Below are 25,287 nucleotides of genomic sequence, written 5' to 3'. Positions count from 1 at the left end.
GAGTACTCGCAGTAGCACAGCTCACGGCCCACTCCCCGTCTCCTTCACACCCAGACGGTGCTTAGTGGTGCTGCCTGGGAGCCTGGGAGCATCCCACACAACCCGTCCTGGGATTGCAAACTGCTGAGGAACTGGGGTCTCCAATAACCTTTGACCTGTCGTGTAAATGGTTCTGATCCGCTGGCTCTGATTCGCTGGGAGTAATGTTCACTTAGTAGTAATACTGACACCTGTACTGACACTGCTAGTAATACTGACACCTGTACTGATACTGACACTGCTAGTAATACTGATACCTGTACTGATACTGACAGTGCTAGTAATACTGACACCTGTACTGACACTGCTAGTAATACTGATACCTGTACTGATACTGACCCTGCTAGTAATACTGGTACCTGTACTGATACCGACACTGCTAGTAATACTGATACCTGTACTGACACTGACACTCCTAGTAATACTGATTCCTGTACTGATACTGACTCTCCTAGTAATACTGGTACCTGTAGTGATACTGACATTGCTAGTAATACTGATACCTGTACTGACACTGACACTCCTAGTTATACTGATACTGACACTGCTAGTAATACTGGTACCTGTACTGATACTGACACTGCTAGTAATACTGATACATGTACAGGCACACTGACTGACTGGACACTACAGTACATTGACACTGCACTGAGAGAGAGGGGTTAATACAGACACACTGACTGGACACTCCAGTACATTAACACTGCACTGAGAGAGGGGTTAATATAGACACACTGACTGACTGGACACTCCAGTACATTAACACTGCACTGAGAGAGGGGGGTTAATACAGACACACTGACTGACTGGACACTCCAGTACATTAACACTGCACTGAGAGAGGGGGGTTAATACAGACACACTGACTGACTGGACACTCCAGTCCATTAACACTGCACTGAGAGAGAGGGGTTCATACAGACACACTGACTGGACACTCCAGTACATTAACACTGCACTGAGAGAGGGGTTAATATAGACACACTGACTGACTGGACACTCCAGTACATTAACACTGCACTGAGAGAGAGGGGTTCATACAGACACACTGACTGACTGGACACTCCAGTACATTAACACTGCACTGAGAGAGAGGGGTTCATACAGACACACTGACTGACTGGACACTCCAGTACATTAACACTGCACTGAGAGAGGGGGGTTCATACAGACACACTGACTGACTGGACACTCCAGTACATTAACACTGCACTGAGAGAGGGGGGTTCATACAGACACACTGACTGACTGGACACTCCAGTACATTAACACTGCACTGAGAGAGAGGGGTTCATACAGACACACTGACTGACTGGACACTCCAGTACATTAACACTGCACTGAGAGAGGGGGGTTCATACAGACACACTGACTGGACACTCCAGTACATTAACACTGCACTGAGAGAGAGGGGTTCATACAGACACACTGACTGGGACGATCTAACGATCTACCTCCTCTGACAGCCACTGGCCTTCCTGCTCTCTGGGGGGTGTTGAAGGGGAACTCACTCTGCCTTCTGGCTGCGCCTGATAGTGGCTCCTTCATGTTATCAGCTGAATTGTTAGCTTGTGTTTCCAAACTGAGCAGTCCTGTTTTAAATGTTTGCTATTTTGTGTTCTTAGCCAAGAACCATGTTTTTGTAGATTTTTTTTTTCTGCTGCTGGACCTGCTATTGTGTTCCTTGTGTACATTTAAAATATAGTTGTATAGTATGTAATCTGTTTATTAGGATCTCGTGATTTGAATTAGGCTCTCAGAGTAGTCAATTCATTGTTATCAAGACTCCAATTGCACTGGAGTCAGATCCACTCCAGGTTTTACAGTGGTTGCGCAGAGCTGTTAGTATGACTCCTGTTGCACTGCAATCGGATCCATTCTGGGTTTTGGAAGCTCCTGAGCTCTTCTATAGCAGGAGTTTCCAAGCTCCTCTCCTGGAGAAAGTTTAGTTTCAACAGACGGGAGATGTTCTAACAATATCAAACATGTTTGCTTTCAGGCTTTGTCAGCGCAAGTCCTACAATGTGCAGCTCATGAAACCTGAATCTCCACTTGCTTTTTGCACTAGACCATGTCTGGTGAACCTCGAGGCGGAGTAGTGGACAGTTAAATATAGCTGAGTGAACAGTCTTATTCCTGACACTAGTGACTGTAAGGGGTTGCTCTAGAAAAGCCTTGTTCCTGACACTAGTAACTGTAAGGGGTTGCTCTAGAAAAGCCTAGTCCCTGACACTAGTAACTGTAAGGGGTCACTCTAGAAAAGCCTTATTTTTGACACAAGTGACTGTAAGGGGTTGCTCTAGAAAAGCCTTATTCTCGACACAAGTGACTGTAAGGGGTTGCTCTAGAAAAGCCTTGTTCCTGACACCAGTAACTGTAAGGGGTTGCTCTAGAAAAGCCTAGTCCCTGACACTAGTAACTGTAAGGGGTCACTCTAGAAGAGCCTTATTTTTGACACAAGTGACTGTAAGGGGTTGCTCTAGAAAAGCCTTATTCTCGACACAAGCGACTGTAAGGGGTTGCTCTAGAAAAGCCTTGTTCCTGACACCAGTAACTGTAAGGGGTTGCTCTAGAAAAGCCCAGTCCCTGACACTAGTAACTGTAAGGGATCACTCTAGAAAAGCCTTATTTTTGACACAAGTGACTGTAAGGGGTTGCTCTAGAAAAGCCTTATTCTCAACACAAGTGACTGTAAGGGGTTGCTCTAGAAAAGCCTTGTTCCTGACACCAGTAACTGTAAGGGGTTGCTCTAGAAAAGCCTAGTCCCTGACACTAGTAACTGTAAGGGGTTGCTCTAGAAAAGCCTTATTCCTGACACAAGTGACTGAGGGGTTGCTCTAGAAAAGCCTTATTCCTGACACCAGTGACTGTGAGGGGTTGCTCTAGAACGCTCTAGTCCTGACACCAGTGACTGTAAGGGGTTGCTCTAGAGTAGCACTGTCCTGAACCGAACGGTCTGATCCTGTGACTCCCCTGCTGTAGCCCAGCCTCCTCCCTGTGCTCTGGGACGGAGTGGGGCTGGCGCCGGGAGCTCTCTCGGGCTGTGCTGCCGCCGGCGGTCCTCGCTGGCTCTGCGTCCGTGCCGCGGTCTGGGCCAAGCCCCTGTTGCCGTCTGCGCTCGCTGTCCGTGACATTGCGTTGTCATGACGCAGCCCCCCAAAACAGACTTGAAGTCGGAATGTGAGCGGGTCCTTTTACAATCTGTCACACAGTCCCATCATGCCTGTTCTTGTGTGTATTTTTATAGAGCGGGCGTGTCTGCACGGGGCATGCATCTTTGTGTTTGTGTGAGTGTGTGTGCCAGTGTTCATCTCTGTGGCTCCTCTTGTGTCCATGTCTCAATGTCTCGATGCATGTTTGTCCCTTGGGGTGTGTGTGTTTGTACCTCTGTGTGAATGAATATGACTTTGAACTTGGTGTGTGTGAGAGCTGGTGTCTCCTTGTGTGTGCGTGTGTGTGGGAGAGCTGGTGTCTCCTCGAGTGTGCGAGTGTGCGGGACAGCTGGTGTCTCCTTGAGTGTGCGGGACAGCTGGTGTCTCCTCGAGTGTGCGAGTGTGCGGGACAGCTGGTGTCTCCTCGAGTGTGCGAGTGTGCGGGAGAGCATGGTTTCTTTGTGTGTGCAAGTGTGCGGGACAGCTAGGGTTCTTTTGTGTGTGTGTGTGCAAGAGAGCTGGTGTTTGTGTGTGCGAGTGTATGAGTGTGGAAAGCTGGTGTTTCTTTGTGTGTGCAAGTGTACAAGTGTGCAGGAGAGCTGGTGTTTGTGTGTGCGAGTGTACGAGTGTGCAGGAGAGCTGGTGTTTCTTTGTGTGTGCGAGTGTACGAGTGTGCAGGAGAGCTGGTGTTTCTTTGTGTGAGTGTACGGGACAGCTGGTGTTTCTTTGTGTGAGTGTACGGGACAGCTGGTGTTTGTGTGTGTGAGTGTGCAAGAGAGCTGGTGTTTCTTTGTGTGTACGAGTGTGCAGGAGGGCTGGTGTCTCCTTGTGTGTGTGAGTGTGCGGGACAGCTGGTGTTTCTTTGTGTGCGCGAGTGTGCGGGACAGCTGGTGTTTCTTTGTGTGTGCGAGTGTGCGGGACAGCTTGTGTTTCTTTGCGTGTGTGAGTGTACGAGTGTGCAGGAGAGCTGGTGTTTCTTTGTGTGTGCGAGTGTGCAGGAGAGCTGGTGTTTCTTTGTGTGCGCGAGTGTGCGGGAGAGCTGGTGTTTCTTTTGTGTGTGAGTGTACGAGTGTGCGGGAGAGCTGGTGTTTCTTTGTGTGTGCGAGTGTGCGGGACAGCTTGTGTTTCTTTGCGTGTGTGAGTGTACGAGTGTGCAGGAGAGCTGGTGTTTCTTTGTGTGCGCGAGTGTGCGGGAGAGCTGGTGTTTCTTTGTGTGCGCGAGTGTGCGGGAGAGCTGGTGTTTCTTTGTGTGTGCGAGTCTGCAGGAGAGCTGGTGTTTCTTTGTGTGCGCGAGTGTGCGGGAGAGCTGGTGTTTCTTTGTGTGCGCGAGTGTGCGGGAGAGCTGGTGTTTCTTTGTGTGCGCGAGTGTGCGGGAGAGCTGGTGTTTCTTTGTGTGTGCGAGTGTGCGGGAGAGCTGGTGTTTCTTTGTGTGTGCGACTGTGTGGGAGAGCTGGTGTTTCTTTGTGTGTGCGAATGTACGAGTCTGCAGGAGAGCTGGTGTTTCTTTGTGTGCGCGAGTGTGCGGGAGAGCTGGTGTTTCTTTGTGTGCGCGAGTGTGCGGGAGAGCTGGTGTTTCTTTGTGTGCGCGAGTGTGCGGGAGAGCTGGTGTTTCTTTGTGTGTGCGACTGTGCGGGAGAGCTGGTGTTTCTTTGTGTGTGTGAGTGTGCGGGAGAGCTGGTGTTTCTTTGTGTGTGTGAGTGTGCGGGAGAGCTGGTGTTTCATTGTGTGTGTGAGTGTGCGGGAGAGCTGGTGTTTCATTGTGTGTGAGTGTACGAGTGTGCGGGAGAGCTGGTGTTTCTTTGTGTGCGCGAGTGTGCGGGAGAGCTGGTGTTTCTTTGTGTGTGTGAGTGTGCGGGAGAGCTGGTGTTTCTTTGTGTGTGTGAGTGTGCGGGAGAGCTGGTGTTTCATTGTGTGTGAGTGTACGAGTGTGCGGGAGAGCTGGTGTTTCTTTGTGTGCGCGAGTGTGCGGGAGAGCTGGTGTTTCTTTGTGTGCGCGAGTGTGCGGGAGAGCTGGTGTTTCTTTGTGTGTGCGACTGTGTGGGAGAGCTGGTGTTTCTTTGTGTGCGCGAGTGTGCGGGAGAGCTGGTGTTTCTTTGTGTGCGCGAGTGTGCGGGAGAGCTGGTGTTTCTTTGTGTGCGCGAGTGTGCGGGAGAGCTGGTGTTTCTTTGTGTGCGCGAGTGTGCGGGAGAGCTGGTGTTTCTTTGTGTGCGCGAGTGTGCAGGAGAGCTGGTGTTTCTTTGTGTGCGCGAGTGTGCGGGAGAGCTGGTGTTTCTTTGTGTGTGCGACTGTGCGGGAGAGCTGGTGTTTCTTTGTGTGCGCGAGTGTGCGGGAGAGCTGGTGTTTCTTTGTGTGTGCGACTGTGTGGGAGAGCTGGTGTTTCTTTGTGTGTGCGAATGTACGAGTGTGCGGGAGAGCTGGTGTTTCTTTGTGTGTGCGACTGTGTGGGAGAGCTGGTGTTTCTTTGTGTGTGCGAATGTACGAGTCTGCAGGAGAGCTGGTGTTTCTTTGTGTGCGCGACTGTGCGGGAGAGCTGGTGTTTCTTTGTGTGTGTGAGTGTGCGGGAGAGCTGGTGTTTCATTGTGTGTGTGAGTGTGCGGGAGAGCTGGTGTTTCATTGTGTGTGAGTGTACGAGTGTGCGGGAGAGCTGGTGTTTCTTTGTGTGCGCGAGTGTGCGGGAGAGCTGGTGTTTCTTTGTGTGCGCGAGTGTGCGGGAGAGCTGGTGTTTCTTTGTGTGTGCGACTGTGCGGGAGAGCTGGTGTTTCTTTGTGTGCGCGAGTGTGCGGGAGAGCTGGTGTTTCTTTGTGTGTGCGACTGTGTGGGAGAGCTGGTGTTTCTTTGTGTGTGCGAATGTACGAGTGTGCGGGAGAGCTGGTGTTTCTTTGTGTGTGCGACTGTGCGGGAGAGCTGGTGTTTCTTTGTGTGCGCGAGTGTGCGGGAGAGCTGGTGTTTCTTTGTGTGTGCGACTGTGCGGGAGAGCTGGTGTTTCTTTGTGTGTGTGAGTGTGCGGGAGAGCTGGTGTTTCTTTGTGTGTGTGAGTGTGCGGGAGAGCTGGTGTTTCATTGTGTGTGTGAGTGTGCGGGAGAGCTGGTGTTTCATTGTGTGTGAGTGTACGAGTGTGCGGGAGAGCTGGTGTTTCTTTGTGTGCGCGAGTGTGCGGGAGAGCTGGTGTTTCTTTGTGTGTGTGAGTGTGCGGGAGAGCTGGTGTTTCTTTGTGTGTGTGAGTGTGCGGGAGAGCTGGTGTTTCATTGTGTGTGAGTGTACGAGTGTGCGGGAGAGCTGGTGTTTCTTTGTGTGCGCGAGTGTGCGGGAGAGCTGGTGTTTCTTTGTGTGTGTGAGTGTGCGGGAGAGCTGGTGTTTCTTTGTGTGTGTGAGTGTGCGGGAGAGCTGGTGTTTCTTTGTGTGTGTGAGTGTGCGGGAGAGCTGGTGTTTCATTGTGTGTGAGTGTGCAGGAGAGCTGGTGTCTCCTGATTCAAGCCCAGCTGAACTCTGGGTAAATTGCGAAACTGGTACAGGGAGCCTGAAGGAAAATGATGTTTAGAGTGAAAGAAAGAGAGGAAGGGAGGAGATAAAGAGCTGAGAGGGAGGGAGGGAGGAGGAGCAGAGCAGAGAGAGCCAGAGAAAGGTCACTATTAGTTATTCTGCTCAGGTCTGACTGCAGGTGCCGAGTCTCTCTGTCAGAGAAGGACTGTTCTCCCTCTCTCCTCTCCCTCCCTGTCTGCGTGTGTGAGTCATGCTGCCTGGCCGTGCTGTCTGAATCACGGGAGACGAGCGAGGGAGGGCCACAGGGAGAGGGAGCGTCTGTACCTGGTCCCTGATGTCTATCAGGCTTCGTTCTGCATCTATTTCTGTCGGCATTGTGATTTACTTCCTCCTTTTCCCTGGGGCGTGCATCAGAGGTGGAACTGGGTCGACAGTAAAGCTCATTTTGATGTGATCCGTGAGGTGGTGAGGAAGAGGGGAGGGATCCGGGTGGCTTTTAAATCCTTTTGTAAAGAGGCATGGATCAGCCGGTTGCCAGCAGTCTGATAAACACTCCTTTGGTGCGACCCAGCCCTCCCCTCCTCCCCCCTCCCAGTGGGGAATATCCCTGACATGTTTCTCTGAGATCAACGCTGGCAGAGGCTAGGACACAACACCAAGCACGGAGAGGAGCACACCCTAACACAGCGGTTGAGGATAACCGTCCCCCTCAGCCCTGTCCTTTCCCTTTAACCTTAAAAAACTAAAGCAGTCACCACAACTGGATATTGCTATTTGCGTAGTTGCAGGACAGTGACTTGGTACTTATTATTGGAGAGTTTCTCTCTCTCTTCCTCTGGTTGTGATGGGCCGTATCTGCATCGAGTTTCTCATTGAGGACGGTTTTGGATTCTGTGAAGTGTGGGGATTCTAGCACAGTAGGACAGAGGATGTGTAATTGTGGGAGAGAATGTCTAATCCCTGAGTATTTCTTACTCTATAGCATGAAGTGGGACATTAGTCTGTCCTCTCTGGGCAGCCAGGTCTGCCTGTGTCCAGTTTCTGTGTCCAGGCTGTGGTCACTGAGCCTGTCCTCTCTGGGCAGCCAGGTCTGCCTGTGTCCAGTTTCTGTGTCCAGGCTGTGGTCACTGAGCCTGTCCTCTCTGGACAGTCAGGTCTGCCTGTGTCCAGTTTCTGTGTCCAGGCTGTGGTCACTGAGCCTGTCCTCTCTGGGCAGCCAGGTCTGTCTGTGTCCTGTTTGTATTTCCAGGCCATAGTCACTAAGCCTGTCCTCTGTGGACAGCCAGGTCTGCCTGTGTCCAGTTTCTGTGTCCAGGCAGTGGTCACTGAGCCTGTCCTCTCTGGACAGTCAGGTCTGCCTGTGTCCAGGCTGTGGTCACTGAGCCTGTCCTCTCTGGACAGCCAGGTCTGTGTCTGTGTCCAGTTTCTGTGTCCAGGCCATGGTCACTGAGCCTGTCCTCTCTGTATCTGTGTCCAGGGTCCAGTTTCTGTTCCTCATCATGGCCTGCCTGTTCTTCAGCTCTGGGACTCGGGAGAGAGTTGCGATGGCTCAGGGTGGGAGGGAGGAGGACAGCGAGAACAATGGAGGGAGAGAGCGAGAGAGCAGTGATCCGTGTGGCTCTGATCCTCAGGGGACCGGCCCTGCGTGTCAGAAAGCGGAAGTGATTAGTCACTGCGGCCTCTCCTCCTCTTCCCATCTGTCGGCTCTCTCCTCCTCCTTGCTCGCTCTCCATCGTTCACACGTCTCCTTCCGTCTCTCACACCCTTCGCTCGTCTTCTCGCCTGTCCCCCCGGCGCATTGCGCCACACAGAGAGAGCTTCCAGGAAATCAGGTGTCTGGGCTGTTAATCATGAAGTACTAAGGACTGTAGAGGAAGGAGCAATAAAATACAGCTTGCACCTGGTCCTGCAGCTCACGGCGCCAGCCAGCCTCAGGACGGCACAGCTTCAGCAGCACGAGCGATGCTGCTCACCCATCGGCACTCGCACACTCAACACAGACACCAGCTGACACAGAAATCGGACACGGGCAGACCTGGCTGTCCAGAGAGGACAGGGCCAGTGACCACAGCCTGGACACAGAAACTGGACACAGGGAGACCTGGCTGTCCAGAGAGGACTGGCTCTGCTCCCACTACCAAAAGAGGAGCAGAGACCCTCCTATTGTCTTATCTTATTGTTATAAATGTCTGTAAATAACTTGATGATTTGTATTGCTATGGCAACACTAATTCATCGGTTAGGGAAATAAAGCCTGTTGAATTAAATAATTTATTTTCTTTCCTGACTGTGAGAGTACAGGGACAGCAGTGACACTAGTAGTGTCTACAGTACAGTCAGGTGTGACTGTGTGTGTGATGGTGAGTGTGAGAGGAGAGACAGCAGTGACACTAGTAGTGTCTACAGTACAGTCAGGTGTGACAGTGTGTGTGCTGGTGAGTTCAGGGAGAGGAGAAGGATAGCAGTGACACTAGTAGTGTCTACAGTACAGTCAGGTGTGACAGTGTGTGTGTGCTGGTGAGTTCAGGGTGAATGTAAGAGGAGAGTGACAGCAGTGACACTAGTAGTGTCTATAGTACATGCAGGTGTGCGCTGGGGATTTCAGGGTAAGACCGCAACAGTGCAATTACAGATCAGATGCTGACCATCATAGCCCCACTGGCCTTGTTGTGCAGAGCCTCCTGGATCTTCCTGGGTTCTTCCAGCTCTACGGTTTTGAAACGCTGGAAGCAGTATTGCTGTATGGTAGCCCGCAGTGCGAGTGACGGGAGGTACAGGGTGTACAGGGTGGGACGGCGACGGGGAGGTATTTTACACGTTTCAGGGCCTGCAGGGACCCCAGGGCTGGGTGTCAGTCCAGGACAGCCCCCCTCTGTAGCAGCTCTCCCGCCTGGTGCAGGCCAGTCTCCGCTCGGTTATTTTAGGAGCTCTGGGGCTCATATTACACCTCTCTTCAGCCTTCCACTCATTCTCTTCTTCCCTCCCTCTCTCTCGGACACTCCTTCTCCTGGCTCCTCTCTCTCACCTCCACACTCTCTCTGACCCCACACTCTCCTCTCTCTGACCTCCGCACTCTCTCTGACCCCACACTCTCCTCTCTCTCACCTCCGCACTCTCCTCTCTCTCCTCTCTTTCTCTTTTCTCCTCCCTCTCTCCCTTCTCTCTCTCTCCTGTCTCGGACCCGTCCACCTGCAGGTCCCAGTGTGCGGTTCGGTACTTGTGGGCCTGTGAGTCCGTGTGTAGTGTTGACTACGCTGTCTGTCCACAGTGCTGTAATCCAGCGTGGTTATTCATGATGAGCGCAGCAGGAGTTCTTGACAGGAGCTGTGTCTCCTGTCCTGTTGTGTGTGTTTATTACTGAGGGATTCTCTGTGATCTCCTCTCTGTCACTGTGTCTCCTGTCCTGTTGTGTGTGGTTATTACTGAGGGATTCTCTGTGATCTCCTCTCTCTCACTGTGTCTCCTGTCCTGTTGTGTGTGTTTTTACTGAGGGATTCTCTGTGCTCTCGTGTCCTAGATTGGAAGTCGTGTTGTGGCCTCTGGGCTGTCAGGAGCTCGTTCCTCTTTATTGAAGTTCGTCATTGAATAATCAGACACCCTCGTGGGAGGCCTCAAAAAATCCCTGTTTTAATTAAGTGGCGGCTCGTTAATTAACTGCCAGACAGGCGCGGCTTTGCGCTGTTTCTCCCCCCCCATGCACACACACTCCCCCAGGGAAATCTGGAACAGCCCTGGAAAAATCTGCCAAGTTCAAGGCCAGCAGACCGGAAGAGTCATGGAAAAATCGAAGAAAGAGAACAAACTGGTTGGAACAGGCCGGCAACGCCGGGCAGAGCCGTTTGGGAAGGGCGAAATCATGGCCAGGGGATTCCGATCCTCTCTGGGTTCCGTGGAGGGCAAAATTGGGATTTTTGGGAGGGAACAGAATGAGACATGCTTTCGGGTTTGACTGGACGCAGGCCCAGCCAGGCCTGTCCCGGGAAAGCGTCACGGGTCTGCGCGGTTCTGCCCGGTCCGATCCGATTAGCCCAAGGCTGGGGTCATCTCTGTGGAGGTTCCCTGCTTTTAGATCGTCGTGCGGTCCTGCGCTCCTTGTCTGGGGTTGGAGAGGTGTGTACAGCGAGCGGTCTTGCTCCGTGCCGCAGGAAGTGCGATCCACCCGGGAGGCCACAAGGGGGCGCTGTTTCTCCACGGGATGCCTTCTTTGACTATTCCATCCCTGTCCCTGGCCAGTTGCGCGCCCCTCCCCTCCTCTGTCGGGGTCACAGTCAGGCTGTGGGCGTGACTCCTGGTTCAAACGCGTGTTGGGGATAGAACCAGCTGAGAGGCCGATGATCGGTGGGGGATTGCTGGGGAGTTCTGGGGTGGGGGGAGGCAGAAGAGGGGGTGTGTGGGATAGGGGGGCCCAGGCCTGACCGGTGACATGTCCCATCTCGGTCAAGCCGACCCCACCGTGGGGTTCGGACCTCTTGAGATGGACCTCCAAGGAAATGCCGCTGCCCCTGTTGCGCGCCTCGCGGCCCTGAGTTCAAGTCCTGGGGAGCCGGTCTGCATAACGCTTCTCTACTGCGACCTCGATCGAACCCCCCCCCCCACCAAGACGTGCAGGTGGGGTTCGACTCATCGCGCCGAAATGCCCGTTTTTTGGTGGCGGTAGTGGGATCTTTTCCAGTGTAGCCAGTGCTGTCCGTGGGAATGGCCTTCTCCACGGGCCGAGTGGCCCGTTCTGTTTTCACGGCCGGTCTGCTCCGGACTGCTGTGACAGGGGTCACCCCTCCCCTCTCCCTTCTGCCCCCAAAGATCTGAAACTGCGTTCTGCGCCAGTGGAGTTTGATTGGTTGATTGAGTGACCGATTGGTAGCTTGACCGAGACTGATATTTGTTTTGACGGCGTCCTTCCTGTTCCTCCGCAGCTGGCTTGTCGTGACCGAGTCGCCATGACGACGGAACTGCAGGAAATCGCCATCACCGAGGAGAAGCCTTTGCTTCCGGGTCAGGCGGATCCTGCCAAGGTGAGGAAAAGGTCACCGGGGGCTCGCTCGTGTTCTGACGTCTGTGAGGAGTGTTTTAGTGTCTGTGCGTGTGCAGGAGCCGGTTAGCTTAGTTGGTTAGAGAGTGTTGCTAATAACGCCAAGGTTGCGGGTTTGATCCTAGTACGGGCCACTGTCTCACCTTCGGCCGGAGTGGTAGCACTGTGGCTAAGGATCTGTGCCTGTGGCCGGAAGGTTGTCGGTTCAAATCCCGTGGCTGGCAGATGAAGCCCTTAAGCCCCTGAACCCCTTAACCCCAACTGCTCCGGGGGTGCTGTACAATGGCTGACCCTGGGCTCTGACCCCAAGCTTCTCCCTGTCTGTGTGTCTCAAATTGCATATGGCCAATAAAGTATCTTATCTTATGTCTGTGCGTGTCTATCCGTCTCTGTGTGTCTCTGTGTGTCTCTGTGTGTCTGTGTGTGTCTGTGTGTGTCCTGTGGGGTCTGGTTTCCTGTGTGAGTCTCCGACACAGAGTCCGGTCTTTGCCAGCAGTGCCGGCAGGAACTGAGGCCCACATAAGGATTGAAGGGATCTGACAGCTGGGCAAACATAGAGAGGTTTGTAGGGATGTGGTGCCACCTTGTGGTAGCAATACACAACAGCACCCGGATACAAATCCTGAAAGCCCTGTTTTTAGATCCTGGGGTGCTTTACACAGAGGGTGGTGGGGGTGTGGAACAAGCTTCCCAACCATGTTGTTGAAGCCGATACCCTGGCTTCTTTTACAGAACTGCTGGGATTGATTTGCTACTGTGTGCTAAATGGACTGCACGGTCTCTCTTTTGTAATGTTCTTATCGTTATGTCAGATTATCAGATTTGATGGGTGTAAAACTGTTAACTGTTGTATTTCTTAAATGTTTTTTTAAATAGGCTACCTGTGCATTTATTTATTAAAATAATGTTCACCTTTCTATTTGAAATATAGAGCTTCAACTGTGAAGATTAGCATGGCTCCTTGGCCTTAAACTTGGCCTTGGCTCCTTAAACCCAGTTTATACACACAGGAATGTTTTGCCAGCAGCTCTATCACCCTGCAGCTCACAGCTGGCAGCCCCACTGGAGCTCAGCAGGTGTGAGTCTGGTCAGTACCTGGATGGGAGGCTCCTGGGAAAGCTAAGGATGCTGCTGGAAGAGGTGTTAGTGGGGCCAGCAGGGGGCGCTCACCCTGCGGTCTGTGTGTGTCCTAATGCACAAGTATAGTGACGGGGACACTAGACTAAAAAGGTGCCGTCCTTCCCAGTTTTGTGTAATCCTGATCTCAGATTTTCCTGGGGGGGAGGAGCGATTGATATTGTAGAGCCTCCCTCTCATGGCGTAGAGGTCCCCACGTGACCTTCCTGCCAGCTGAAAACTCATCTCTCCCGCTCTCTTGTGCAGGATGCAGAACTGGCTGCCAGGATCCTGCTGGACCAGGGCCAGGTAGGTGCGCCCTTTAGTGGTTTGGACTGGGATGTACTCCCTGCAAATAACAACTGGAAAGAGAGCGCCGAGCTGCAGTAGGAGATGATGCTGATTCTGAGTTTTTTTTCACTAGGGCCTATGTCTGATTGCCTTGCAGTTTGTTCTGAATGTTCTTGTTTCATTTTATTTGCTTTTTATGGCGTTTGTTTCTTTTTTATCATTACATAAAGCGTTTGGAGGGCGCTATACAAGTAACAGTTATTTGGTCATCGCTGGGCTTCGACTCGACAGTAATTAATTTGATCCGTGTTGATGGTGACTAGTGGACTGTGTCGAAGGTCCTGGTCGGTCCGAGAGCAGGAAGCTCTTATTAAACACCCACGTCGGACCTCTCTGTGGAGCACTCACGAAAATCCCCGAGGCGCGAAACTTTCTGCCGTAAGCACTGTTGGGGTTCGAAGGAGTCACCTATCTCTTTTCGCTTCCGGGGTCTCGCAGTCGGCGCCCTCACGGATTCTCGCGGGCTTTCGTGGCGTGCGGCAGGCGAGACTGGGCGTGTTGGCCAGCGGTACGGTCATTGTGGGCGCCGCTGCAGAGCGTCACCCCCCACGCAATTTGGGGAGTGCCCGCTGTCTTCACCGGGAGAGAGAGAGAGATAAAGGGCACGCCCAGGCCGACGAGCCCCACCCATTTCCTCCCCTGTGGGAGATCCCAGTCACAGTCGGCTAGTACCACGACCCGGGCTCGTGCCCGAGCTCGCGTGCGCTTTTACCGGGGTGCTGAGAGCCCGGTCACTGCCCCGAGAGGCCGGTCTGTACGCTCGGCTCTGTTTCGTGTGTCGCTTGTAGGAGGGGGTTGTGGGTGTTTGGGACGAGCTGCTGAGCGGTGCGCCTCCCTCTCCTCCCCCCTCTCTCAGGAGCACAGCATCGAGACGCCCTACGGCCTGCTGCACGTCACCCTGCACGGCTCGGGAAAGACCCGGCGCCCCGCCATCCTCACCTTCCACGACGTGGGGCTGGACCGTGAGTATCCTGTCCTCTAGACTGCCCGCACTGCTGTATACTGGACTGCCTACTGGACTGTCCACACTGCTTTCTACTGGACTGCCCACACTGCTGTATAATGGTATACAGTTCTGCAATAACAGTATACTCACACTCGTACAGAAGTCCTGTATTTACAGTATACTCACACTCGTACAGTAGTCCTGTATGGACAGTACACTCACGCTTGTACAGTAGTGCTGTATTTACAGTGTGCTCAGACTGTTGATCGCGGTGTTCTCAGATCTGTACTGTCTTCTTCCCCAGACAAGAGCTGTTTCAGCTCTCTCTTCCACTTCGAGGAGATGCAGGAGATCGTGAAGAACTTCGCAGTGTGTCACATCGACGCCCCGGGACAGGAAGAGGAGGCAGCTGCCTTCCCCGTGGGGTCAGTCCGGAGTTTGAGGGGGTGCCCGGAGCGTCGGCGACAGTCTTGTACTCGTGTGTGCTGTCGTGGGCAGTCAGGGTGTTGATGTGGTCATTTCGTTGACAGGTATCAGTACCCCTCAATGGACCAGCTGGCTGAAATGATCCCCTGTGTTCTGCAGTACTTCAAGTGAGTCTCTCTTTGTGTTTCTGTCTTTTATTTTTCTGCCTGGTCTACTCTGTTTTTATATTGTAGTGTCCAGTCAGTCAGTGTGTCTGTATGAACCCCTCTCTCTCAGTGCAGTGTGAATGTACTGGAGTGTCCAGTCAGTCAGTGTGTCTGTATGAACCCCTCTCTCTCAGTGCAGTGTTAATGTACTGGAGTGTCCAGTCAGTCAGTGTTTCTGTATGAACCCCTCTCTCTCAGTGCAGTATTAATGTACTGGAGTGTCCAGTCAGTCAGTGTGTCTGTATGAACCCCTCTCTCTCAGTGCAGTATTAATGTACTGGAGTGTCCAGTCGGTCAATGTGTCTGTATTAACCCCTCTCTCTCTGACAGTTTCCGCAGTGTTATTGGAATAGGGGTGGGCGCTGGGGCCTATGTCCTGTCCAGGTTTACGGTGAGTGAAGATCAGACTCAGCCCCTCTGCCTGTCGGCACCAACATGCTCACACATCCACACTCACCCTGCGCACACAGTCACCCTCGTCGGTTCAGTGTGTCCGTCAGCACGTCACGCACACCTGTTCTTAACTGCCCATCCCCTCCCCTCCCTCCCCAGCTGAACTGCCCGGACTCCGTGGAGGGGCTTGTGCTCATCAACATAGACCCCAACGCCAAGGGCTGGATAGACTGGGCTGCACACAAGGTCAGAGGTCATTTCCTCCATGCCGGGTGAACGGAGGTGGTCTGTACCAATAGACACGTCCTGCCGTTGCAGACTGTAGCAGACAGCGCTGCTGGCCGTTTGTAAGCTTGTGCCTGTCTGACCTCTGATCTCCCTCTCTCCCTCCAGCTGACCACCCTGACCTTCTCCCTGACGGAGCAGATTGTGAGCCACCTCTTCAGCCAGGTGAGAGTACAAGGGAGGGAGAGGTGCTGGTGGGGTATTTTCTCACACTAGCAGGATGGTTTTACCTTGCCTGGTGGAAACAGTCCTGTTCCAAAAGGGGCTACAGTCCCAGTACAGTAGAACAGTCCTGTTACAGTAGGGGCTACAGTCCCAGTACAGTAGAACAATCCTCTTCAATAGGTGCTACAGTCCCAGGACAATAGAACAGTCCTGTTACAATCTCTGAAACATTGTACAATATTACAATCTCTTATGTACATTTGTACATCTGGTACATGAGTCAAAGTTCTTCCCCAGTCATCACTGAAGACTTTTTCTCATCACTGAAGTTACGTCCTCATCACTCAAGTTCTACATTCTCGAAAACGTGTGCGTCTCTGTTTGTCTCGTGTGTGTGTGCAGGAGGAGCTGTCTGCGAACACAGAGCTGGTGCAGTCCAACAGACAGAGGATCTCCAACGCCCCCAACCTGTACAACTTCGAGCTGTTCTGGAAGAGCTTCAACAGGTCAGCCTGCGCTTCCCACGTCTCCCCACTGGAGGGAGACAGAGCCCGCGGCCGCCGGCGGTGCGGTGTTTCACACTACAGGACTCGCCGTGACGTCTAGTCTGAGAGCATGTCAAATTTCACGACTGCAGCTGCTGAATCTCGCTGCCTTTTCTGTCCTAGAGGGCGTCAGATTATACGACCAGCAATCGCAGGGGGTGACTAATTACACGATTCCTTCACGACTTTTCGTCACGGTTCCGAATCTCGCACTGCGCTGCGAAAGTCCCGCGAGGTCGCCTCGTTTTGGCAGCCTATCCACGTGGAGTAATCCACCCCAGAATAAGAGGAGGAGCACCGCACGACAGTAAACACGCAACAGACACCAAACGACAAATACGAAACATCAAACAGACATCTGTGCCGGCCCCGAAGATAGCCGAGCCTCTCCCCCATCCAAGTCCAGAGATCCCTATTGGCATGATTATTCCATTCAGTTCAATTTCTTTTTATATAGCGCCTTTCACAGCAAGGTTGCCCCAAGGCGCTTGACAACGATTACAGTGTCGCAGTACAGCCCAGAACACTCGCTTCCCCTCTGTCCTCCGCAACGGCGGAGCGCTCGCTGGCCGTAGACTGTCGCAGACACGAGAGCCCGCCCCTACGACCTGCGAGTTCGGTCTTGTCGGAGCGGGTCGCGGAGAGTCGTAGGGGCTGTAAAGAGCTGGGGGTGCGGCACCACTCTGCCGACGGTAATGAGCGCACGCAGCCACCCCTCTCTCCGCCTCGCTGCGATTTTCTTCCGATGAATGAAGGCTCCGCCCGAAAATCCTAGGCAAAGTTGTGCAGCGTGACGCCGGCCTAATCCATACCGGACGGGCCTGTGAGACATCGGGGGATCTTGGGAAATGGGGACATTGAAGCTTAATATTTACGCCGCCTTCAGTTGCAGGGCCAGTCAGGTTAGGATCAGTTAAGCAATTGAAGCCAAAAGTGAAACGCGAGTCTGATCGGAGATCCGTTAATGGGCTCGGCAGGAGGAGGCCTGCTAACGTCCGCTCCCAGAACGCACTGCACACTAACGCGTCCGTTTGGACCGGACCTGCTGATCTTAAGGTTTCGATCAGAGCTCTGCGCTGCGGTCCTCACACCCTAGTTATGCAGAATCTTGCTCTCTCTCTCTCTCTCTCTCCCTCCCGCCCTGGGGCAGTCGTCGAGACCTGGACATTGAACGTAGCTCCAACACTCTGAAGTAAGTGGCCTTGCTCCTGACGTTTGTGCCTGTTTGGTCGCTTTGCGTTTTCGCCCGTGTTTGTGTCTCCGTCTCTTCTCCACTGGCTCTTTCTGGTCTCATCCCCAGTAGCCTCTCTCTCAAATTCAAGTCCGAAGATCCTTGTCCGCATGATTACAGTATTGCCAAAGCATTTAGAGTCAGTACAGTGTGTACAGACAAATACTTCACAGTACGTTACATACAGCATACAACACACAGAGCACAGAAGCAGAGACAGAACTGCACTTGTCTACTATCTACCGTTATACTGCACTGTGGATTTGAGGATTAAAGTAGGATTGGGAGCTGTTCCCATTCTGTCAGTAATAGGAATTCTGGGATTAGATTTGTTATTTTAGGGAAGAGTGTTTGTCTAATCCTCAGATTCTCTCAGTGCAGTAGACAGTGCAGTTTTGTCTCTGCTTCTCCCCCTGGGAGTGGGAGCACAGCCTGTCCTCTCTGGACAGCCAGGTCTGTGTCCAGGCTGTGGTCTCTGAGCCTGTTCTCTCTGGCCAGCCAGGTCTGCTTGTATCCAGTTTCTGTGTCCATGCTGTGGTCACTGAGCCTGTCCTCTCTGGACAGCTAGGTCTGTGTCTGTGTCCAGGCTGTGGTCTCTGAGCCTGTCCTCTCTGGGCAGCCAGGTCTGCCTGTGTCCAGTTTATATGTTCAGGCTGTGATCACTGAGCCTGTCCTCTCTGGGCAGCCAGGTCTGCTTGTGTCCACTTTCTGTGTCCAGGCTGTGGTCACTGAGCCTGTCCTCTCTGAACAGCCAGGTCTGCTTGTGTCTATTTTCTATGTCCAGGCTGTGGTCACTGAGCCTGTCCTCTCTGGCCAGCCAGGTCTGCTTGTGTCCAGTTTGTGTCCAGGGTGTGGTCACTGGCCCTGTCCATCAGTGTTCATCAGAGTCTGTGTCTCACCCTAGTCTCTGTCTGTGTCTTCTCCAGGTGTCCGGTGATGCTGGTGGTAGGAGACCAGTCACCCCACGAGGACACGGTGGTGAGTATTCGTGTTCTGCCCCGGTCTCTGCCCCGTCCTTCGAGTGTCCTCCCCGTGGTGAGATCCGCGGTGCTGGTGCGCTGGTTTCACCAGGTGCAATTCCTCTTGTGTCCACCAGGTGGACTGCAACAGCAAGCTGGATCCCACGCAGACCTCTTTCCTGAAGGTGAACAGAGCCGGAACGTCCGCAATTCTGTCCCCGTCCTCCCTTGCACCCCGACTCCCCTGACCCCCCCGACCCCCCTGTGCTCGCTGCTCCCTCGCGCTATCCCACAACCCCCCGCGCCCCGCTCCAGACGCTTGTTCGCTGACGCTCTTGTCCTCTCTCTCAGATGGCGGATGGAGGCGGACTCCCCCAGCTCACTCAGGTAAGGCCGCTGGCAGAGAGAGGCCTGTGCACATTTGTGTTTTGAACGGCGTCCAAGGTACGGAGAGAGTGACCTGCCCTCTCCCCCGGCTTTGTCTCCGCAGCCCAGCAAGCTGACAGAGGCCTTCAAGTACTTCATCCAGGGCATGGGCTACAGTAAGTCTCTCCAGCCCCGTCTGCTCGCTCGAGGCAGGGCTCCAGGAACCAGAGGATTAACCAGTCTGTGTCTCTCTCTCCTCTCTCCCCCTTCTCCTTTCCACTCTTCATCTCTTCCGTTGTCCCCTCTTCCTCATTCTGCTGTCCCCTTCCGGCTCCCCGCCCTGACATTCTCCTCTGTCCTTGTCTTTCTCCTTCCTCCCATCCTGTTTCTTCTTCTCCTGTCTCTCTCTCCTGTCTGTCTCTCTCTCCTCTCTCTCACCTGTCTGTCTCTCTCCCATTTCTCCTCTCTCATCTCTCCCCTGTCCCCCTCTCTCTCTCCTCTCCTCTCTCCCCTCTCCTCTCCTCTCTCCTCTCTCTGTCCTGTCTTTTAGTGGCCTCATCCTGCATGACCCGGCTGTCTCGCTCTCGCACCGCCTCTCTCTCCAGCTCCTACTCCCTGGACGGGACGCGCTCCCGCTCCCGGACCCTGTCTCAGGGCAGCGAGGCCGGCCAGGTGCCCCCCTCCCCCTCCCCCTCCCAGACCATGGAGGTGTCCTGTTAGATGGGGTGCGGTGAGAGACACCCCCTCCCCACCCCCCCACCCCCTCCTCGCTCCCACAGCCCCCTCCCCCCACCCAAACACTGCCCCTGCCCCTGCCTGACCGGCTTAGCGCTTCATCGCCAGCTGACCTTCACACTACCGCATCGTCGCTCAGCCAGCGGAGAGGACGGCGCCCTGCTGGCTTGCCCCGGAACTGCGCCTGCGCGGCAGGAAGACAGGGGAACGCCTGTAGGAGTGGGGGCCGTGGGGTCAGTCATCTCCCGCTGGTCTCCCCCGTAATCCGCGGTTCATGGGCACCTCAGAACTTGCCCCGTGTGCTGGATAAACTGTTGCGGGCAGCAATGGGTGGGGGGCAGAGAGGTGGTGGTGAGAGGGGGTTCAGTGCTAACGATGTGCAGGAGATCCAGCTTCGCCTGCAGGGAGGGCTTTTCTCTTGACCCCGAGTCGCGGTGCACCCCAGCTGCCAGCCTGTTGGCAGGGCCCTGGCAGACGATGGTGAAATCTCAGTCCAGTCCTGACGGGGTCTCCTTGCCCGATGTTATTTTCCCAGCAGCAGCTGCAGACACAGTGAACACGCCCGTCTCAGCGACTTCGAGCAGCCCAGGGCCCAGAGAGAGTTGGGGTGACACTGGAGAGACTGGGGTTTCTGGGTGAGAGAGTCGGGGTGACACTGGAGAGACTGGGGTTTCTGGGTGAGAGAGTCGGGGTGACACTGGAGAGACTGCGGCTTCTGGGTGAGAGAGTTGGGGTGACACTGGACAGTCCGGGGGCTCTGGGTGAGACTTGGGGTGACACTGGACAGTCTGGGGGCTCTGGGTGAGAGTTGGGGTGACACTGGACAGTCCAGGGGCTCTGGGTGAGAGTTGGGGTTAGGGTTAGGTTGGGGGGGTTCTCACTTTCAAGAGAAAATGTGTCTCAGAAGTTTAAAGGGCGTTGTTGCTAGAGCCAGATCTTCTGCACAGCGTTATCCAGTACAGACCCTTACAGCTCTTAAAAACGTTTCAGTGAGGCATTTTAGATTTTTTTAATAATAGTAATAATAATAATACAAATAAAGTAACAATGTATTTGCTACATCTTAAGGTGTTTTCAAAGGTCTGGGCCTCGATCATAACAATGGGATTTCCATTAATCACGGGATTAACAGTGAACCTTCTTTGCTGAGTGTTTCTCCCTAGACACAGGTGAAAAAGGGATTAATTGTTCTCGCTACTTTTATTATTATTACTATTACTGATAACTTTACTAGTCGACTTTCCTTTGATTTTGAAATCAAACGTCTGGAAAAATGGTTTTGTGATTTCCTTTTTTTCCCCATGGATTTTAACCTTCTGAGGATGTGGGTATATATTTATATATATTTATAAATATATAAATATGCGTATGTATACATACTGTCGTTCTTTGGTTTTGTTTTTTTTATTTGTGTTTGTTTGTTCCCTGGCCTGAAAGGTGACACCTTCTGTTCTTTTTGGCTCGAATATGACGGCTCCTCCGTCTTCCTCTCCTGCCTTTTTAATTTGGAGTCTTTCCCTTCCTTAGAACCGCATGCTTCTCCTTCATAGCGACATCACGATGGCCGTGACATCAAATCAAAGAATCGGTGAATTTTGGGGGGTCGGAGGGGATGCAGGAGGGAATCGGGGGGGTCTTAGAGAGGGTGTGGTGGGGATAAATTATTAATACTTGCATTCATATTTGTTCTCGTTGTAGAAAAAAAAACAAAGCCCGAAGTGAACCAAACCAGTGCTTCCATTCTTTTAGGTGAATTCTCACCCTGACCAGCAGGTGTCGCTGTGTGCCGTAGACTGTGGGGCTCTTCGATGTCGTGTTGACCGGTGCTCTCCACAGGGGTCCCCCCCGAACCCCCAGATCGAACCCTGAGCCCTGCAGGACCCACTCTAGGCCACTGCCGAGTTACGGCACGTGTGTCTCTCCCGAAGTCCGGCTAATCCGTGCGGATTGGATGATGTTGCCGAGCTGCCGTGCCGCAGAGCGGCCCCAGGGGTGTTGATTGCATTATAGGGGGGCTGGTTGAGGTACCCCCCCCCGGATCCCCGATCTCATGACAAGGAAAGGCGGCGAGCGGCAGGGGAGGAGGAAGACGAAGATGACGAAGAAGGGAGCGGCAGGTGTAAGAAGACAGCCGGGGCTAGGCCGGAGCTCGTCTCGGATCTGCAGGTGACGGACGACGACAACGACGACGATGATGAAGATGCCGGTGATGATGGCAGAGTCCGAGGGACTACAACGGGCTGACGATCATCCCGTCGACTGATGGACTGTCGGAGCTTGCTGGGAGGTGTCGAGTGGGTGATGTTTTCCGGGTGGAGAAAGGCAAGAGTTCCACCACAAGGCTGGTGTCAGTCGGCGAGCCCGTGCTTCCTGAGTAGCTCCCACCCAAGAACGCCCACGGCAGCCGCAGGCCATCAGATCGGTGTCCGCGTTCTTTGAAGACGCAGAAGAGGAGCGTTGAAACTGGGTGAAGAACTGCCAACCCTGAGCTAGTGATGATGATGATGATGATCAGTGCAGTCATCAGCACGAAGCCCCGTACTCTGATCCCTGGGGGGAGCACTGGTCTCTGTGTGTGTGTGTGTGTGTGTGAGAGATCCGGGGGGGAGTGGGGTAGCTGAGAGGACTCTGTAGCAGTGTAGCAGTGTGTAGCTTGCCATTGTCCTGTTTCGGTCCTGTACATCTGTCACCACCCCGCCTCCCCCCCCTACTTCCTACATCTGGGAGAGGCCGGACCGATCGAAACTCTCTGATGGCTCTCCTGTCTTGAAAAGCGGTCAGGATGTTAACCACAACATCGGGGTGCACTGACGTCGATTCCCCAGGGAAGGGGGGGGGGGGGGTCTCGTCCCCATTGGTAACGCGGCCAGGGCCTGGACCCTGCAGACGGGGCAGTGCCGAGAGTGTCCGCAGGATTTCGCTTATTTCCCCACCGCTGGCTGGGTTTGTCCCCTGTGCCCACACTCCCAGCGGACCCTATTGGGGATTTGGATTCTCCGGCCAACCTGGCGTCTTTCATCGTCGGCGGGGCATTCATTCCACTCGCCGAAGCAGGTCGCTCCCACTGAGACCAGACTCTCGTTCGCAGCGGTGGCCGGCCGGAGTCGATCCGCAGAGCACGAAGCCGAGAGCAGAGGAAGCGGCCAGCGGGTTCCAGGTTTAGGTGGCGGAACCGGACAGTCGCGTAAGCCGCTCGTGGCGAACGGGCTTGACTGCGTGCGGATCGGTTATCCCCGAGATCCGGTAGACGCCGAGAGGGCCCGTTGGAAGTTGACGGCGAGTTTCAGGCTGAGTTTGATTTCTGTCCTCCTACCGATGGGTCGGCGGGAGTGTTTCATCAATTGGTTTGCTGCGCTCCTGTAGGCCACACCTGGATGGGAAACATCGTTGGAAGTAGAGGAGGTGCCGAATCCCTTAATAGCTCCTGTATATTCTGTCTCCATGGTAAATACTGTGGTCTATGACCCCTGTGTCCGGTTACGTGACTTAAAATTTATTGCCGGCAGCTATGTCGGTGGAATTGGTGAAATCAGGATGCCAGAATGTCGCAGTGAGTCCGAGATCCGTTCCGAAGGTCTCCGTTTTGAATCCCCCAGGAAAAGTGGGAAAAGGGAGCGAGGGAGAGGTGTTTGTGTGTGGACGACTATGTGTCTCTATGTTTTATTTTCTTTTTTTTGGGGGGGTTCAAAGTAACTTTCCGTGTCCATCTGCTCTTGTTCGTCTCCGACGGCATGTTCCCTAGAGATCGGCGTGCTCGTCCTCGTGTAACTTTTAGCTTTTAGCAGTGTGAGGAGAAAAAAAACCTAGAATAATGAAAAAAAACAATCAAACTTGACTGACTGTGTGACTAATTCTTCTGTGTAACCATAAGGAAACAACAATAGAAAAAGAGAAATGGTTAAAAAAATACCAATAAAAGCTGAGAAAAGACCTTCTTTGTCTGTGGTTTTTGTGTGAGCTGGGGAGCTGTGCGTGAGCACACGCGGAGCCTGGAGTCTGGCGCTGTGGACTTCCTACGAGAGAAAGCAGGAAGAGGACTGGGAGCTGAAGATACCAGTGAGAGGAGCCGTGCCCCAGCAGGAGAGAGGAGTAGAGAGAGGAGCAGTACCCCAGCAGGACAGAGGAATAGTGACGGGAGCAGTACCCCAGCAGGAGAGAGGAGTAGAGAGAGGAGCAGTACCCCAGCAGGAGAGAGGAGCGGTGACGGGAGCAGTTCCCCAGCAGGAGAGCGGAGTAGAGAGAGGAGCAGTACCCCAGCAGGAGTGAGGAATAGTGACAGGAGCAGTACCCCAGCAGGAGAGAGGAGTGGTGACGGGAGCAGTACCCCAGCAGGACAGGAATAGTGACAGGAGCAGTACCCCAGTAGAAGAGAGGAGTGGTGACAGGAGCAGTATCCCAGCAGGGCAGAGGAGTAAAGAGAGGAGCAGTACCCCAGCAGCAGTGAGGAGTCGTGAGAGGAGCAGTGACAGGAGCTCTCGTACGTGACGGCAGTGTTATCAGGAGAATAGCTCCTTGCCAGAGGCCTAGTTTCCCGTTGCCGCTGGAAACGTGCGGGGGGTGATGTCCCTGTCCTCACTCGAGTCCCTGTCGCATTGTTCCTTTGTTCCGCCCTCCACGCCCCCTTGCTATTTTTAGCTGGCCTGCCTGAACACGCTGCCTGGCTGGGCTCCCGCTGGCCCCAGGCTTGGGGTCAGAGCGCAGGGTCAGCCATTTATACAGCACCCCTGGAGCACCTGGGGTTAAGGGCCTTGCTCAGGGGCCCCATGGAGTAGAATTCCTCTGCCGGTCACGGGATTTGAACCGGCACCCTTCCAGCCACAGGCGTAGATCCTGAGTCACAGAGCCACCACTCTGCCTGAAGAGCCTCCTGTCCTGACTAGAGGACCTCAACTAGGTATACAACATGCCTGGGCAGATTGTTCCACACTCCCACCACTCTCTGTGTAAAGTACTCTTGAACTGGGTTTCCAGTTTTAAGCAGGAGGCATCGTGGCTTAGGAGGTAGTGGTACTACCTTTGCAAATCCCTGGGTAATTCAGTTTCTCAGCCTTCTAAAACCACCCTGTCTGGGTTAACTGATATTCCCAAGCTGTGTCTGTTATAGGGGTTGGGGCGGGAGTACACCACATTCCAGAGACAGGTCAAGAAATAAGAGGCTTTCAGATGTTTCCTTGGCTGGATCAATGAGTGAAAAAAAACAATACAAAAGACCAGCCCCCTCTGATTCCCACCCTTCAATTCTGTTCAAATTCTGACATATCGCTCTCCCTTTTGTATGGCTCCGGTGACTTCTGGAACGAGTTCACCCAGCACGTGGACAGAAGGAAGGAAACGTCCGATCCGCTAGCCCATCCGTTTCTGACTCAAGGAGGAACATGCCGAGTCACGACAGCTTCACGTCATCGATTGAAATTGTCCCCTTTACGTCAGCGGCTCGGCCTGTTAATTACTGGCCCCAGCGCAGATAATTATAGCCTCTTCCCCCTTCCCCTGGCCGTGTTTGTTTCTGCACTGCCTGGACCCGATCGCTCACCAGCCGCACCGGTGAGGCTTTCTCTCGGGAGCAAGACGGGTCCGAGTGCTTCAACTGAAAGATCCCGGCGCTTTATTTTTTGGGGGGGCACGATAATTCTTGGGCCTGGGCGATTTGGACTCTTGCTTTCACTCGCGTTTCCCTCTGGCTTCTGAAACTTCAAAACTGGTCTCCCGGGAAACACCCAATCCTGCGTTCCGAGTGGAGGCGTCGCCCACAGTCCCTGTCTGGGGGAGCTGATGTTTTAGACAAGGGGGGAGAGTCGGGTTACCCTCAGACCTCCGGTATCACCTGTGTGTGTTTCTATAAATAGGGAATCTCCGGCCCTGG

General features: G+C 53.6%; 1 protein-coding gene across 1 annotated transcript in view; it reads left to right on the top strand.

The window, feature by feature from the left end:
- The window catches only part of ndrg2 (NDRG family member 2), a 28,917-nt gene extending 5,565 nt beyond the window's left edge, over window positions 1-23,352 (top strand). The window contains exons 2-16 of the mRNA XM_088916124.1: window positions 11,585-11,683; window positions 13,084-13,125; window positions 14,024-14,129; window positions 14,418-14,538; window positions 14,644-14,706; window positions 15,076-15,136; window positions 15,298-15,384; window positions 15,532-15,588; window positions 15,991-16,094; window positions 17,284-17,325; window positions 18,291-18,342; window positions 18,461-18,508; window positions 18,675-18,710; window positions 18,814-18,865; window positions 19,240-23,352. Of these exons, the coding sequence (XP_088772250.1) occupies window positions 11,609-11,683; window positions 13,084-13,125; window positions 14,024-14,129; window positions 14,418-14,538; window positions 14,644-14,706; window positions 15,076-15,136; window positions 15,298-15,384; window positions 15,532-15,588; window positions 15,991-16,094; window positions 17,284-17,325; window positions 18,291-18,342; window positions 18,461-18,508; window positions 18,675-18,710; window positions 18,814-18,865; window positions 19,240-19,409 (1,116 nt within the window). The 5' untranslated portion in view covers window positions 11,585-11,608 and the 3' untranslated portion in view covers window positions 19,410-23,352. The remainder of the gene's footprint in view (window positions 1-11,584; window positions 11,684-13,083; window positions 13,126-14,023; window positions 14,130-14,417; window positions 14,539-14,643; window positions 14,707-15,075; window positions 15,137-15,297; window positions 15,385-15,531; window positions 15,589-15,990; window positions 16,095-17,283; window positions 17,326-18,290; window positions 18,343-18,460; window positions 18,509-18,674; window positions 18,711-18,813; window positions 18,866-19,239) is intronic.
- The last annotated feature ends 1,935 nt before the right edge of the window (window positions 23,353-25,287 follow it).

This window comes from Atractosteus spatula, chromosome 5, assembly GCF_055471065.1.
Source record: "Atractosteus spatula isolate fAtrSpa1 chromosome 5, fAtrSpa1.hap1, whole genome shotgun sequence".
NCBI lineage: Eukaryota > Metazoa > Chordata > Actinopteri > Semionotiformes > Lepisosteidae > Atractosteus > Atractosteus spatula.
Note: the sequence above shows the minus strand (reverse complement) of the source record. Positions and strands in the feature narration are given on the sequence as shown.